The sequence below is a fragment of the Argiope bruennichi genome, chromosome 1 (assembly GCF_947563725.1).
Source record: "Argiope bruennichi chromosome 1, qqArgBrue1.1, whole genome shotgun sequence".
Taxonomy (NCBI): domain Eukaryota; kingdom Metazoa; phylum Arthropoda; class Arachnida; order Araneae; family Araneidae; genus Argiope; species Argiope bruennichi.
Window position 1 is genome coordinate 135953244 of NC_079151.1, and position 16318 is coordinate 135969561.

General features: G+C 29.3%; 1 protein-coding gene across 1 annotated transcript in view; it reads left to right on the top strand.

Annotated features, from left to right (window-relative positions):
* Window positions 1-340: 340 nt before the first annotated feature.
* Window positions 341-16318, top strand: part of LOC129967701 (nephrin-like) — a 632974-nt gene continuing 616996 nt past the window's right edge. The window contains exon 1 of the mRNA XM_056081905.1: window positions 341-923. Coding sequence (XP_055937880.1) covers window positions 848-923 — 76 coding nt within the window. The 5' untranslated portion in view covers window positions 341-847. The remainder of the gene's footprint in view (window positions 924-16318) is intronic.

The window sequence follows — 16318 nt, forward strand, 5'->3', positions numbered from 1 at the left end:
TAAGCTTTCATAAATTTGCTGTTGATTTGGAAACAATTTTATAAATGCGTAATCAAAGTGTAGTGTATATAATTTTGAAAATTGCTGCGGATTTGTGAATAAATGAGGAAAAGTGTTAAACATTAATGTATATCAAAAATACAAATGTTTCAATGCTGTTATGGAAATTTTTCTGTCTAAAAAAATTTCAAATGAAATGAAGAAAATCTATTTGGATTTTTTTTATTTGTCTGAAAACCAGAAAACACAAATATCAATTTTGCTATTTTAGACGAAACACATTATCATATATTTATTGGTTTCAACAGAAATTTATTTTGAAAATAATTGTGAAATTACATCAAAATTCTGAACAGAATAAAGAATTTCGGTGTCATTTTATGTTAAAGATTACAAAATTAGAATATTTTTACTTCTCGCATTTCTTCATCCGAAACACTGAGAGACTCATAATGAAGGAGTGATGTCGAAGTAAGAATACATGCAAGAAATAATTTTGATAAACAAAGTAGAAATATTCGGTGAAAAAGTTTTGTGTACTTAAAAATAATCTTGGATTTCTATATTGGAAGATTTAGTACACAAAGCTGACAAGGCAGGAATTTTTGGGGAAAAATTTGTGTATAGTTAGACTGAGATATTTATAACTGATAGAGATCGTTGCTTAATGGTGTGTAAATAGTGACTCACGTTTCAGAAATTTGCAGGAAAAGTGTTTTATAGATATTAAAGAAACATATCGGATATTTCATTGAATGCAAAATAAATAAATAAAACTTGATTTGACTCGAAGAATTTCAAGAGGGAAATGATAATTGTGTGAATTTCCAAACAGATTAATAAACTTATGAAGAAGATGACGAAAATATTAACCACATGCGTTTTGATATCAACACTGGCTGTACTTCTATGTGATGCCAAAGGTAAGTCAATATATTCAATTTTTATCGTTAATGTTTTTTGTTGAATTTTCGATGAAACTTATATGTGCGCGGATGTGTGATGCGTGTGCATGTGTTTGTGTGGTGTGTGTTAATTTTTTAATTATTAAATAATAATTGTTAATTGTTAAGTAATATTGTATAAAATTGTTAAAAAAATATGATAACAAAAATAACAAGCACAAAAATGTTAAAATGAAATTCTATTGTAAAACTTTACCTATTTGGAAATTTTCACTTCTTTAGAATGTGATTTTTGATAATTCATTTCTAATATTTCAATGCACAAACTGCAAAATTATTTGTAAATTTCGTAATTTTTCGTAATTTAAGTAAGATGTTTATAGTTTAAAATTAGCATTTATAGTGAATATGATAAACTATTTATAATTTTACAAAACCATGATATATAAATGGTCATTAATAAATATAATCTCGTTTTCATTTTATCTTTTTATAAAAGAGTTATTAAAGAAATTTTGGTTCTTTTTACATTTTATTGAATGCTACCTATTATTTTGGCTAAATTTCTACAGTTAATTTATTATTATATTTAGTATATTTCTATATATTCTTACTAGATTGTGTCATTTAATACTGGTTAAAATTCTTTAATTAGATGCATTGATATGATTTAGAAACATGATTATACGCATTTTTTTAAAATACATAAATATTAATTCACAACTTCAATTTTATATTTAATATGAACCCTTTTTTTTAATTGCTCGTTAATGTTCACTGCCATTTTTGAAATAAATATTCTGAATATAAATTAATAACAGATCAATATCATAATAATGCATTATAGAGAATAAATATGAAACAAACAAAAACAAAAAAAGGCAGCAATTTAAAGATCAAATTACTTGATATTACTCTAAACGAAAGCCTTTTATAAATTACTATACATTGGTTGGAATGTATGGTAGAAAGTTGAAAATATTTAATAATCTGAATAATTACTATTGTTTTCTATTATATAAATTGATTTTCTGGGCAATTAACCATGTTCTTAAGTGCTGAGTGCGTAATGTTTTCGGGAGTATTCCTCAATATAAAATCTTGTTCATTTGCTCCAGACTATCAATTTTGATTTCGAACACAACATTCTTCTTTCACTAGAATGTTCTGCTTGAGTTATTAAACATCATTCTTTATATATTTCAGCAGACGCATTAAGGAACAATAATCATATATTCATGGGTTTCAAAACTGAAGTAAAAATATATAAATATATAATTTATGCAATATTATGTTGCATAGATTTACAGAGCTTAAAATTTCAATTTTTCAGATGAATGCATATCAAAATATAAGGAATGAGGGAATTTTAAAAGTTTTTAAAACCCTTTAACAACAGATATTCGTATCCATTATCAAATTGAATAGATTCTGTTCTTTAAGCCACATTTTCATTAAAAACATTACATTTTAGTTTTACATGCGAACATTGATAATATGAATTGGATGACCTATTTGAGGACAACTATTAAAAATGAGGTATAAGCATACGAAGAGATAATTATTAATGTCTATCAAGATCTCTATTGAAATCTGAATAAAATTTTTCAACCGATTATCTATGCCTACAACTTTTTGTCTTCTTGTTCAAAAATCATTGGTATTTCAAAATCCAATGATGAAAATATACGGAATTTAATGCAAGATTTTTAGACCAAAATTTGTATCTGACCCGATAGCTTCAAATCTAGACAAGGTAGAGAAATATCATCTGTGGACCATCTATTTTGAAATATGACCGCAGTCAAAGCATGGGAACATGCACACATTACGTTGATTCTCTTCATTGCTGAGCAAACATTCCTAAGTAGACAAGGGAAGAATTGTCCCTATTGATTTCCTCTTTAAATGTATTCATGAATCACTTACAGATTTTTATTCTCTTAACGTCTTAAACCACTCTCTGCAACATTTATATTTGCAAATATTATGACTGATAACACTAAATAACTGATGTAGCAAATAAACATCACATCATTTACAGTTTAGAAACGAAATGAATTATTTCGCTGTTAAATGATAAGCATTTCATCACCGAAAATCGCTCGATGGATCATCGTAAACTCAAGTCTTTTAAATGAGTTCATCACTGGAGCTAATCAGGCTATACTCTAATCACCCAATACAAAATTTTACTTCTCCGATCTTCAAACCTTATTATCGCTTTTGCAATATCAGTCATGGTATGGAAGGCGTTGGAATTTATTGGATTTTGAGCTTTCAAATTTCTCTCATTTATTTTCTTGAAAATTTCCATCTTAAGAGAAATGGGAAAATCAACCATCCGTCTAAAGGAGGCCTTATATAAATATATCTTTCAAATTCCAAATTTGGATTCTGTTCATAATTGATGATTATGAAACGATATACGGTGGTCATGGTTCTAGCATTTGGTGAGGGGTACAGTCTATGCAATTTGACAAAACACGAAACGTATCACAAAATCATTATTACTAATATATTAATTTATTAAATAGCTGTCCATTTGGGACTGAGTGGTAATATTTGTGTTTTTATAATAGTTACTTACTTTTACTCACTGATTTTGCAAAACCCTCTTTAAAAAACAACTTGAAAGTATATCTCAGTAATAAAGATATCAAATGCAGCAAAGGTAGAATTAATATCTTAAAATTTATTAGCTAAAAAAATATAAAAAACACCCAGAAAACTATAGATTGAAAACACATCAGAGACTCGTAAAGAACGCGTTTTTTGTTCGCTTTCATGACTACCAGAGTCATAATTCTTTCACATTGTTCCTTGCCTTTGAACAAAATAATGCATTCTCAGATGTGGTTTTTTATGGAAAGTATAACACACACACACAGACGCACACAGACACACACACACATAGATAGATATAATCATACTTTATTTAAGTAATAATAAAAATATTAAATAATTATTTGGTTCTGCATATAAAAATATTAATTAATTTTCTCCAGAATAGCATATGACCTTTATAAGTGCAATATGAATATATTCCATTATTATGCTGGAATGCTAACTATTGCAAAACATTGCGAATGAATTAATAGTTAAATAGTAATTGACTAATTGAGTACATGAAATGTGTTGGTTGAATGATTAAATATGTAGACCAGCACAAGGACTCTCTAATATTTTTTCTTTTTTCTCCAGCCAAAAAAAGCAAAGAAAAGAAAGTCGGATTATTGCTTCGAAGAAAATATTTAAAAAATATCATCTGACTTGATATTTTATAAAACCACTCTTCAAACAATTTATTATAAAAATCATAAACATTTGTTCACGTTATATTATGCGTGTTACATCTTTAAACTTTGGGAGAAAAGTAAATTTTATTCTCCTGTAGAATGGTAACTGATTGCATTAAGACAGATATCGCGATGTTTAATAAGCCAGAATAGAAAAATTACCTCTAAAATTTGTAGTTAGCTTGTATTTGTATGTGCATTTTTAAACACTTTGCATGCTTAATTTCTAATAAAGAAAAACTTATTAAGTTTATTAATATGATTTTGTGCTTTCTTCTCTTTTATCAAAACTTTTTGTTGCAGTTTTTCTCCAATTAACAGCAAAAAAAAATCTAAAAGATTTATTAAACTCAAAAGAAAATCAAACCGATACTGAGGAGGGCTTTTTTTACAAAAGAAAACCTTTCCCGATACAAATTTTTCACCCATGTTTATAAAAATATTTTATTTCAATGAATGAAAAAAAAAAATATTATCTTTAGTAAATAATTTCGAAGAGAAAGAGTAGATGATAATGTTTTTATCAAAGAAATAAAAACATTTGCATAAGGTATTTTCTCTTCTTTTGATATGTTACTAAATAACGAAATTTATTCGAATTCTTTATCATTTATTTGGGTTTACTACTTTAAAAATCTCAGCATTGATAAAAAAAGAAAAAATAATAATATCGCATGTGTTATAAAGTTTGCTTTTTTTGATTAACATCAATTTTTGAAAATGCTCTAAGAATTTGGAGGTGTTTTAAAAATGTGCCAAGAATTTGGAGGTGTTTTAAAAATGTTCCAAGAATTTGGAGGTGTTTTAAAAATGTTCTAAGAATTTGGAGGTGTTTTAAAAAAGTTCCAAGAATTTGGAGGTGTTTTAAAAATGTTCTAAGAATTTGGAAGCTGATTTAAATGATTAACATCAATTTTTGTAAATGCTCTAAGAATTTGGATGTGTTTTAATAATGTTCTAAGAATTTGGAAGTTTATTTTAATTGATTGGCATCGATTTTTGAAAACGTTCTAAAAAAATTGGAGGAATTATTCATAGTTCTAAAATATTTTTAGCGTACCTGAATACCCTTTTCAGTAGAATCCTGTAAAGAGGTTTCGGGTTTCGTGGGTTTATATTAGGTTTGGGATTGGATTTTTTTTTTTTTGGGGGGGGGGGAGGATTTATATTCCCGTGATTCTGATTTAACTGTAAAGAAGGAAGTATTCTACGCAATATCTATTGAGATGTTTGAGATATTCTGCAATCGGTAGACCGCTACATCCAAATTATCAATGATATTGGTTTATTTTGAATATTAACATTACTCGAAATATATACATAAGATGTGTGGCTGCATGGAATAATCATAAATATTGAAATTAATTTCAACGTCGTGACAGTTGTAACTGTATATGGCTACTACTATTGAATTTCTGATCACTAATCAACAGATTATTAAGCATTCATAAATAGTTATTTTTAAATTTCCTAAAATATTTCTGTGGGTATTCATATGGACTATGATAAATCTTTTGGAAAATTCAACATTTCTTCATAGCGTGATAAGCATTGTCAAGATAACGCTAGACGCAGGATACGCTATCACCAATGGTTTATTGCCCAACATTAAAAAACAGTTTCAATTTTCAGTTCAAGTCTTGTTTTTAGATGTGAATCGAGTAATTTAGCATGGATCTCGTTAATTCGAACTTCAATCTGTTGAACAAAGATGATCTCGAATCTACAGATAGATATTTTATATTGATTGTAAAATGACAACACCTAAGTGAGTGGGTGCTCATTTTGTGACAGATAATATGAGCTAAGAATTTAAATTGAATAAAGCATACAGTAAAAAATTAGTGATTGTTATTTAAAATATTTTAAATGCAAAATACCAAAGAATAATTTTTGTCATGTTAAGATTCCATACACATTCATAAAATGTTCAACATCAGAATGAGCCTATGAAAGAAGAACCAGAAGTATTAAGTATATTGATTCTTGATATCTCCATGAAAGCAGAGGCACAGGATATGTATCGAGTATGTGAACAAGTTTGTGGAAGAAGAAACTTAAGTATTGAATATTTAGAGAAAATATTGCGTACATCGATCTCAAGGATCAACAGAAATTGATCAAGTATCGAACTTTTGGCCGATCTTATGGGAGAAAAACCATAAGCATTATATAAATTGGTAGAAAGTTTTTATTTGTATAATTATCGTTTGGCCATTCTTTTTGTATTTAATTTTACAAAATAAATAAGAAAAAAATATTTGATTTCCACTGAAATATAAAAAATAGGCTTTTAATGACAATGATCTCTGAAGCTATCTTTTTTTTTTTTTGTCGTGTGACTATTTTAAGCCAAATTTTTGAGCAGTAGCTTCTGAAGGTAAAGACCCTGGATCACCCGAGGGCAGAAGTCTGACTTCTAGCTCAAATGAAGATGGCACACACACACTCGCTTGCACCACCCCTTTTTACAGGGGGGCTCATTCACGCATCTCACATAGAGTACACAAGGAAGAGAACAACCATGCCTGAACCAGTACTCGAACCCGGGACGCCTAGATCACAGGGAAGACACGCTACCCGTAGGCCAGGACGCCGGCTCTGAAGCTAATATAATTAGGCTTTAAACTCTAAGGTTTTTATGCGGGAACTTAAGTGGGTATAGAACTCAGAATCCTCAGTATATAATGCCAGCAACGAACATTAGATAGCATTCTATCTTCACTTAGAATACGTCAGAGCTTCTTCAGAATGAAAGCTAGATTTAGCAGTTATTTATTACCCACTTAATGAGAAGCAAATAATTTCTTTTAAAACAATAGTAAGTTAAAAGAATTCTATTCAAATTAATAAGCGAGGAAACTAATAAAAAATGTGACATTTACTAAATCGACACGTTATTATAAAAAGAAAATGGATGCTATTGGGGCTTTCCATAAGCTCCTTTGAGTATTGATACGAAATGAATGCAAGCTATTTTTAAAGTTTATTTATTACCTTATATATGTAATGATTTCCTCTATTCCACCCTTCAAGAAACTTCATTAGACATTCATTCTAAAATTACTAGTGCTTATATGCAATTTTTTTTAAAAGTGGAATTTTATTTCGCTTAACGATTGCAAAAAATCATAATGGAGAACGTTTTCAATGAAAGAAACAAATAGTAATTCGAATGGTGCAAGATCTGGGAAGAGTGAAGGGCGCAGTAAAATATCACCATAAATCTTTAAAAGCTTTTCTATTATATACGAGATGTTTCATCACATTTATGTGATGAAAAACCACGCTTTGTTGGTTTGCCAATTCTGCCCACTTCCCTGCTATGATGGCTTTCAGTTTGCGAAAATGATTGCGGTTTTAGGCAGAATTGATTATTGCGCCTCGAGATTTTGAAGTTGATTTAATTGCCCAGAACCAGCAAATGGAGCAAATAATATTCTTCGGATAAAATCTAGATTCCTGGAAGATTGAAACTGTTGCACTTAGACCACATGCATTTCTAAAGCACATTTTGATGCAAGAACTATTCTCGTCACAAATGACAAGATTTTTTAAAGGATCTTTTTCATGTCGTAGGTGAAGCAAATCGTGCGTAGAAATACAGTTCTTGAGACCACACTCCCTCAATAGATATGTGAAACTCAAACTTTACATCAATTGCCTTATCCCATTCTGAAAAGGTAATTATGTACCAATGTGATGGAAATGCTAGTGGCATTCACTATGTCACTCAAACTATCTTGAAGATTTTCAGCTATCATGGAATTGATAAGGTCAGTATCTGTCATAGCCGAGTAACTGCTTCGGACTTCATTTTTCAGGACAAAATTGTCAACCCTTAAAATCTTAAACCATTTACAGATGGTTGTAATGATCGAAATCCCACTAGCATTTTTTTATAGACGTGAATGAGACATGCCGCAAAGGAATCCTTTAGCTATCTATGTTTTAAAAGACACTGTGCCATCAATGATTCCCTGCGTACAACATATTGCATACGTTGTATGTCTTTCTCCGCAGTTTTGTGTAAACTGTTAGTTTCGATGTTCATAATAACCAGTATTGTGTTCTGCTTCAAGACATGCAGGTTTGCTTAAGAGCAGCCCCAGCATTACTCTGTCTAGTGTAGAGCAATTTTATTAGTAAAGCACTCTGAGGTAAGGTAGGGCCCATTTTAAGCACAATCACGAACAAAACAGTCAGGAACACATCAATAGTCAAGAACGAACTGCTAACAAGTCGTTTGTTTGGCGGTGCTGTAACGCACGCACACATTAGAAATTTTGCATAATCCATCTCGATATGCAAATGTCTTCATTTCGTGTGTGATAACAGTGCCTATATTTCTCCTATCGGCGACTTTTGGTATAGTTTTTTTCTGCAGAATTCATTTTCTCATGCCTTTTACAGTCTGTATATGAAATGTGGTCTCGTTTCGTTCATTCGTTTTAACTGTAGAAGCCACCAAACGAGAAAATTTATTTTATGGCCATCCCTTACATTAAATGATATCATGGCAACTGAAATAGATGCAATGGACCCTAATAATGCATGTATATTGCACAATATAGTATAATATTTAACAATATTCAAGATATTGGACATTGCTATATCATATAGAACAATATTGTAGAATATTGTTTGACAATAAATAATAATCATGATATTCTATTATATTGTTAATTATTGAAAAATATAGTATGGCACAATATCATGCAATATTGTACAACAGGTTGTGCTACTTCGGTTCAGCTAAGAAATAAACCTGTAAAATTATATAAACAGTCAATCAAAGTCAATGCAGAAAAAATTTATGGGGACTCTGATGTTTCTATTGTTCGTTTTCGTTCAAAATTACCATAAAAAATAGACAGATAATGTATTAAAGTAAGAGAATTCGACTGAATTGATGTTAAATTTATTTATTATAATGATTAAAAGTTTTCAATAATACAACGTAATACAATATATCGTTAGTTTACTAATGGGATATTATCAAAATAGCTATTAGATTGTTTAAAAAATGGGAACATTTTATTTGGAAACTGTCCTTCACTAATGACTATGAAATTCCTTGATAACAAACACTTTGTAAAGAAATATTTCCATCCTTCGATAGCAAAAGCTATCGAAAAAGATATTAAATTTCTTTGCCAAGTACAATATTTATTACGAGATAGTAAGGAATAATAATGTATTTTCTTCTTGAAGGTTTCTTTAGATATCTGACTCGGCTCATCAAGATATTGATAGCTTCTATAACTATTTTTTGCCTTTCAAAGAAGATTAAAATGGCATCAACGAATATTTCTTTATACTAAAGAGAATTCTCTCGAAAAATTAGTATTCAAAACCATGGAAAGATATTTTAAGTGAAGTGCTGAATATTTTGCAATAAGAAAATTCAGCCATTAATAGCTTTCTTAAGAGTGGAACAAAAGAATGAAAATTCTTCCTCTTATTTTTTATTCTTAGCCTAATAGGAATAAAAAATTTATTCTCAATTTTATTGTTACTAAAATGTTTTAAATTGCTTAGAAACATGAATTTATTTAAATAAACTGTATTTGTGCAAACCATTTTTGTAGTTATTGAGATTTGAAAAGTACTTCAATTTTTTAGCTGTATTTTTTACTTTGAACAAACATATTGAAATCTGATAAAAAGCTTCAGAGGCAATATTTTATAAATACCACTTATTTTTTTGTGTATTTCTGTATCACCATTCTGATAAAAAAATTCATTCTTATTATACGTTTGGACTAACATTTTATTGATGTTATTTAATCTTTTGAACTTTGTGTAATTGCAAATATATTGACGTTGCATATTGTTTTTTGAAATTACAATATTTTTTTAGTGATATGTGTTGAATTTTAATGATTTAAAAGATTTTAAAAATGTTGAGTCATTTTTATTTTCTCATATACGATGTATACCAGGAGAAAATATTGTAGCCAGCAAAAAAATTCGAAACCGAGATTCCGAAGAATCCCCACAGTTCGAAAAATCCATACATGAAGAAAACATTTTTTATTTAAAAATTGCTACTTTACTGCAGTATTTATAATAAATTCTAAAATAAAGACGATCAGCAATAATGACAGCTAAATAGCTGGGATTGGTTGACTATGCTATGAATGGAGAGAAATTTGTCTATACCTTTGTGATATTTTGTGGGGAATATAAAATAAATACAACTAATATCAGATCATGACGGAAGAATTTTGGAATAGTGAAAAAAATGTAGTACGGCAACCTAATTTACGGTGATGCTAATACGTGTACATGATAATTCTATAGCCGTATGAGAAACATTTTTTCGAACATACATCTTGTTGTTTATAGTGCATTTGCCATGAACCAACTCACTGAGGAAGTCAGTGATTTTAAGCTTATTTTTTCAGTAGCGCCAGTACGTCTTACCTACTCACGCATCACATTCGCTTGCCCAAACCCTTTTTACAGGGGGGGGGCACATTCACACATCTCACAGATAGAACAGATGAAGAACAACTAGATTCGAGAAGAGAATGCCCAGATCACGGGGAAGACGCGCTACCCCTATGCCAGGATGCTGGCGACCATACATATCAGATGAAATGATACCTTTTTGAAACTAGTTCATTCCTCACTAACTCTGGTCGAAAGACGGAATAAGAATTGTACGACTTTCATACAAGTAAGAATCCATCGCCAATTCTCCATCTTGAATAAGAGCTGTTTCATGTCACCATATGTTAGTAAACCAGCCATTTAGAGATTCTTAAATAAAGAATTTTTACATAAATTCCATTTTTATCATCTAAGTTCTACAAGCAAGTGATTATCTTCTGTAAATAGAATCATGTAATTGATTCTTGCAGCAGTCGAATTTCTCTGCTTATGTGCTGTTCACAGATGAATTTCATTTCCCTTTTTCATTCTGAAATATTCCAATGTGGTGGCAAAAGAAGTTGTACCCCACGCTGCATATTTATATGTATTCAAGAAAGGTTTCTCTGTGAATATTAGGTAGGAATTTTGAACGATTTCTTCGTAAATTTATATCTTCTACCAGTATGACAAAATGGTCCACATTATACAGAAAGAGCTTGTGCCTTAACAGTTTAAAGATATTCTAATTGTGTTACATAGTCTCAGCATGATGGTACGGTTGCCCATTTCAAAGTGATTTTTCTCAATTATCTGGATTAGAGTTTTGGGAAATGATGTAATGGACATGATAGACCAGTTCTATGACCATCCCGATGCCAGAATCGATTACTTCTTATGGTCGTTACCTGTACGGAGTATCTTCTTGTGGAGGCTATCTGAATGTCATTCTTTATGAAAGTCACCTCAATTGAATATTTCTTTGCTCGACTATCAAATTAGACAGGAAGCAAGCATGGTATGCCTGGTACAATCATATTCTCGCACTTGCAATCAACACAACCAAGAATATGCTTCTGTTGTTGATAATATTCTCCAAAGAAACACTTTGCCATGATGCTGTAAATAAGAAAGTTTTTCTTTCCATGTCTCATATTTTGTGCTCGTGTCTCATGGTTTTACTCCGGACTATATACACCTAAGAAAAAACATATATGTTTTAGCAGGATGTATTATTTCTCAATTATTTGTTATGGCTGTTATTGCTGCAGGCTGTATTATTTTTTAGTAGAGTCTCATTATATTGTGAATAAATCTAGGCATACATTTTTTGCCACAATCGGATTGGTACATATTCATAAATAAAATGTTCGGGTTGTACATATTCATCATTAAAATAAAAAGGCTGAGTGCGGAGAAATATTTCTGTAGAATATTTAGAGGACACGCAAAATCAAGCTGAAAAGTATGCTTAAGGTATTAATTGATCGAGAGTTCCCATTATACACTGAAGTATGCTTTTGAAAATAATAATCTGTTTTACCTCTAAAACAAAAAGAGAAGAAAAAAACTAGCCCAAAACTTTTTAATTATCTGTAAAAGCTCAAATAATGAGTTTGCTCCTAACTTACTCTTCGAAAATAAATATAATTCAGAAAATAACCATAATTCATCCATGGTGCTGTTTCATTAGTTTTTAAGCCTCCTTCGCTGAAATTTAATTCACGGAAACTCGAAACACAATGTGTTAATGATAATAAGGGAATGAATCCATCAAGGAATATAATTGTTTCCATGAAGAAAACAACAACATAAAAAATGCTAAAAGCGTTATCTGTAAAGGTCATTTTCATACCTGCTCTGAAAATGATTTTTTCTCTCTTTCTTCTTTTGTTTAAAAAATGATAATAAGATTCTTTAATGACGAAAAGTTTAAGCAGTATGGGGTTTGATTCAACCTCTTGCACAAGTTTTTATCTGCTTACGAATAAATTAAGAAAAAAAAATGTAGAAAAAAAATGGGATGAAGGTATGTCCTGAGGGAACAATATAAGATCTTCCTAATGCTTTAGAAGTTTTAATTATAAAATCTCAATAATAAAACTAAGACCAAAGAAAGTTTATTTTTTTTCTTTGATATTTAATGGAATATGGTATTTATAACGAAGCGTGCATTTGAAGTTATTTTCATTGATCATCATTTCATAAGAATTGGTTAATTTCGACAGAAAAAATAACTTCTTGCTAGAGAACATTCATTAATTCTTTTCTTCATGAAAAAGAGTAATTATGAAACAATCATAGTAATATAGGATAAACTAAATAAAAACCTTCACTTTATACAAAAATACTTTCTTTATGAAAAACAATTGTTTTTTTAAACATTTACTTGCTATTTGCAAAAAAAAAAAAAATCTAATTTTTTTAAAAGTATGTTTTATGTTTTAAAAAATTCTAATCTTGTAATTTGGATAAGGAGTTCGAAAAAAGTATATATGATGTATAAAGTTTTAACACAATAATTTCGCTTTTTTTTACCAGTCAAAAAAATGGTCCGGTTTAGGCCTTTTATAATTTACTTATTAAGATTGCATTTTAGAATAAAGAATAATTTACATACGAATTTATACATTCACATCTTTCTCTAGTAGACGTATTTTTTTTATCTCTTAGTTTTTCATATCTTTTAAATGAAAAATTTATGTTTTGAGATCATCAGACATTTTCTGATGTTCGAAGTTACCTTGGAGCATCTTTATGCCACCTGAAGCTGGAAAAACAATATCTACAAATCTATCTTTCTTTCAGTTTCATACCTGGCGATTAGTTAGGTTCCTGAATTTTCATGGCTAAGTGGTCGATATGTGTATTTTACTCAGCGAGAAATCACAGACAATTGAAATAAATAACCTGGCAATAAGAAAAAATTACTGCATCTAACATGTTTTGAAAACTAATGGTTAAGAGATCGATCAGAGTTCAGAATCTCATCCTCATCACAATTCCCACAAATTTATCCACAATCATTGTTTGTATTACACCACATGCCTTAACTTTCTGTAATATTAGTGGACAATTATAAGGTACAAAAGTACATTGGGTAAATTTTAACCTTTTATCACAATTTAGAATAGGTATTTACAGTTTGGTCATCTTGAGTTTTTTCAATTCAAAGAACAAATTTTTGTTAAATTTAATCAGCACATTGTTGGTTACGATGCAGATTTCAGATAATTAACTTTATTTTATGCGAAGAAAAGCAAAATGATGTAATTCAGTGTAATGTTGAAAAATATAAATTGTCTCATTTTTCAGTGACTTGAAAAGCATGGAAAACCATACTCTGCGTCTTCATTAAATTGCTCAGTTTCGGAAGATACCTTGAGATATCGTATGACAGCAACCAAAATTAATTATAAGTGTATCGTCAAATCAAAACACTTCGTTGTATTTATTATTTTTAAATACTGCGAAGTGCATTATTTTCCAAAGAAAAAAAGTCTTAATTCACTTTCTAATCCCTTGCTTAAGAAATAGTATTTCATTTATTGTTTAATAAATTACTTTGAAAAATATATCTTTCTAATCTTCGTCTGGGATCAGCTTCTTGATACACATTTTTAAATGATTTGACAAAATATTGTACAGTTGGAAATATTTATGAATACTTTGTAATATTGGAGAATATTATTAAGATCATCAGATTCTATACGGTACTGTCCAAATTTGTAAAAGATTTACAATATTGTCTATGCTTTATAGAATTTTCATTCTACTAAAAGAAAGACACGCATAAAAAATATTTTTATAACGTTTGTTGCATATGTTTGATATATATATCTTTTCTTAGATTCGTTAACATATTCTAAGGTAAAGGATTTTGACAACAGGTCTTAAAATTTTCTATTGTAGAACTTGGATATATCTACGTATGCGTTTAAAGAGGTTTCTTGTTTCATCCTCCTAATTTCTGAATAACCATTTTTTTTTTTTTAGTTTTCACATTTGAATATAATTTTTAAGTGTATGATATTCATGAGTGTTTTCGTGTTTTTTAAATCATTTTTCATTTGATTGAAAGAAACATTTATGTATATAACCCAAATAAAAAAATTATTGCTTATTACCAAAGTGATTTCAAGCGTTATTTCCCACAATTTAATAAAATTTCTCCTGAAACCCGAATGAATTTTCGGACATATAAAATAGAACGTTTTAACTGTCAAATATTTAATTTGCATTTTGTAATTCAAATAAAATAATATTATTTTAAAAATGTATCATTGATTGCAGATAGTAAAATGAAATTTGTATAAAAGTACATATATTCGAATGTTGAAAAGAAATGATGGATTTATATTTGAAGCCATCATTTCACTTTAGAAAATCCTTTAAATTTAAGGCTGAATTTCTCATCAATTTTGTGTCTTACGTGTTATTTAATATAAAGAGAATTCTTTGAGCGATTATTAATGTTCATTGGGATAATTTTAAATATCTGATAATTGATAATCAACATTAGATTTTTTTACATTCAATTATTTCCACTTGAATTACTTTCTGTTAACAAAACAAAAATAAATACTTCATATAAAAGAAAGTAGCCAGTGGCTTAATGCTGAATAAACAGTTACCTTGATTAATAGAAACAGCTTTTGAAAGATATAGAAAATATAAAAAAATAAATAAAAATTAAAAAAAATATAGAAAAATAAAAAATATACATATTTGTCATTGACTGGAATTTGCTGACAGAAATGTAATACTCATCGAGAACATAGACTGGAATAAATTTTCTCTTTAAATATCGTCTTTTCATACGATATTTAAAGAGAAATTAAAGATATTTAATATTTAATTATATTATATTATATTTATTAATTAATAATATTAATAATATTTAAGAGATATTAAAAGAAACACAAACCTGTTGACCAATATATCAACTTCTCACAATCCATTTCAATAATTACCCTTTCAACCAAATTAGTTCAATTAATGCATATTAAAAAAGGAGACGCAAGACTAATCAGAGCAGACTTGCAAAAAGTATTTTTTAAAGGGCAGCAACAAATAATTTTTTCGTATATCGATTGCACAGATTTCCAATTCCAAAAGTAATATTTTCACATATAATCTGAATAAATATATTTTTGCTCTTACCTAAAATTCAATGGTCATCAAATGTATTTTTATAATTCTTAAACATTTTTAAAAGGAATTATAATTTGATACAACCTACAACTGATTGATGAAGAAGTTTTAAATTGAAAAAAAAAAGTGTCATCAATTCTTTTTCTCTCAGATATTTGAATAAAACGTTAACTTCTCGTTTCAGCTGATTTTTTTTTTGGATGGAGGTGGGTGGGGGTGACGCGGTGGTTTGGTGATTAGGCTTTGGCTTCGGAACCGGAGGATTTCAGGTTCGAGACCTGAAGAACCGTCGTATAAGTGAGCCTGGTGCACATTCAACGTCCTGTCCAAACATCCTCCTGCTGGTGTGGTGTGGTGTGTTGAGAGTGTCTCAGCTCAGGTGCCGTCCTCGTCATCCGACCGCGGTGCAAAATGACTAGGTCAATCCCAAAGTAGCTCTAGTGTTGCTTTAAACCGGTACGATATAACTAAACTAACCAATTAATTTTTTTTCTGCTATGATAAACAAAAAAGTACTGAATTAAAATTGACCCAAATCAAAATCAAGTGTACATACATTACTTTGCCGCTAGAAATAAATTA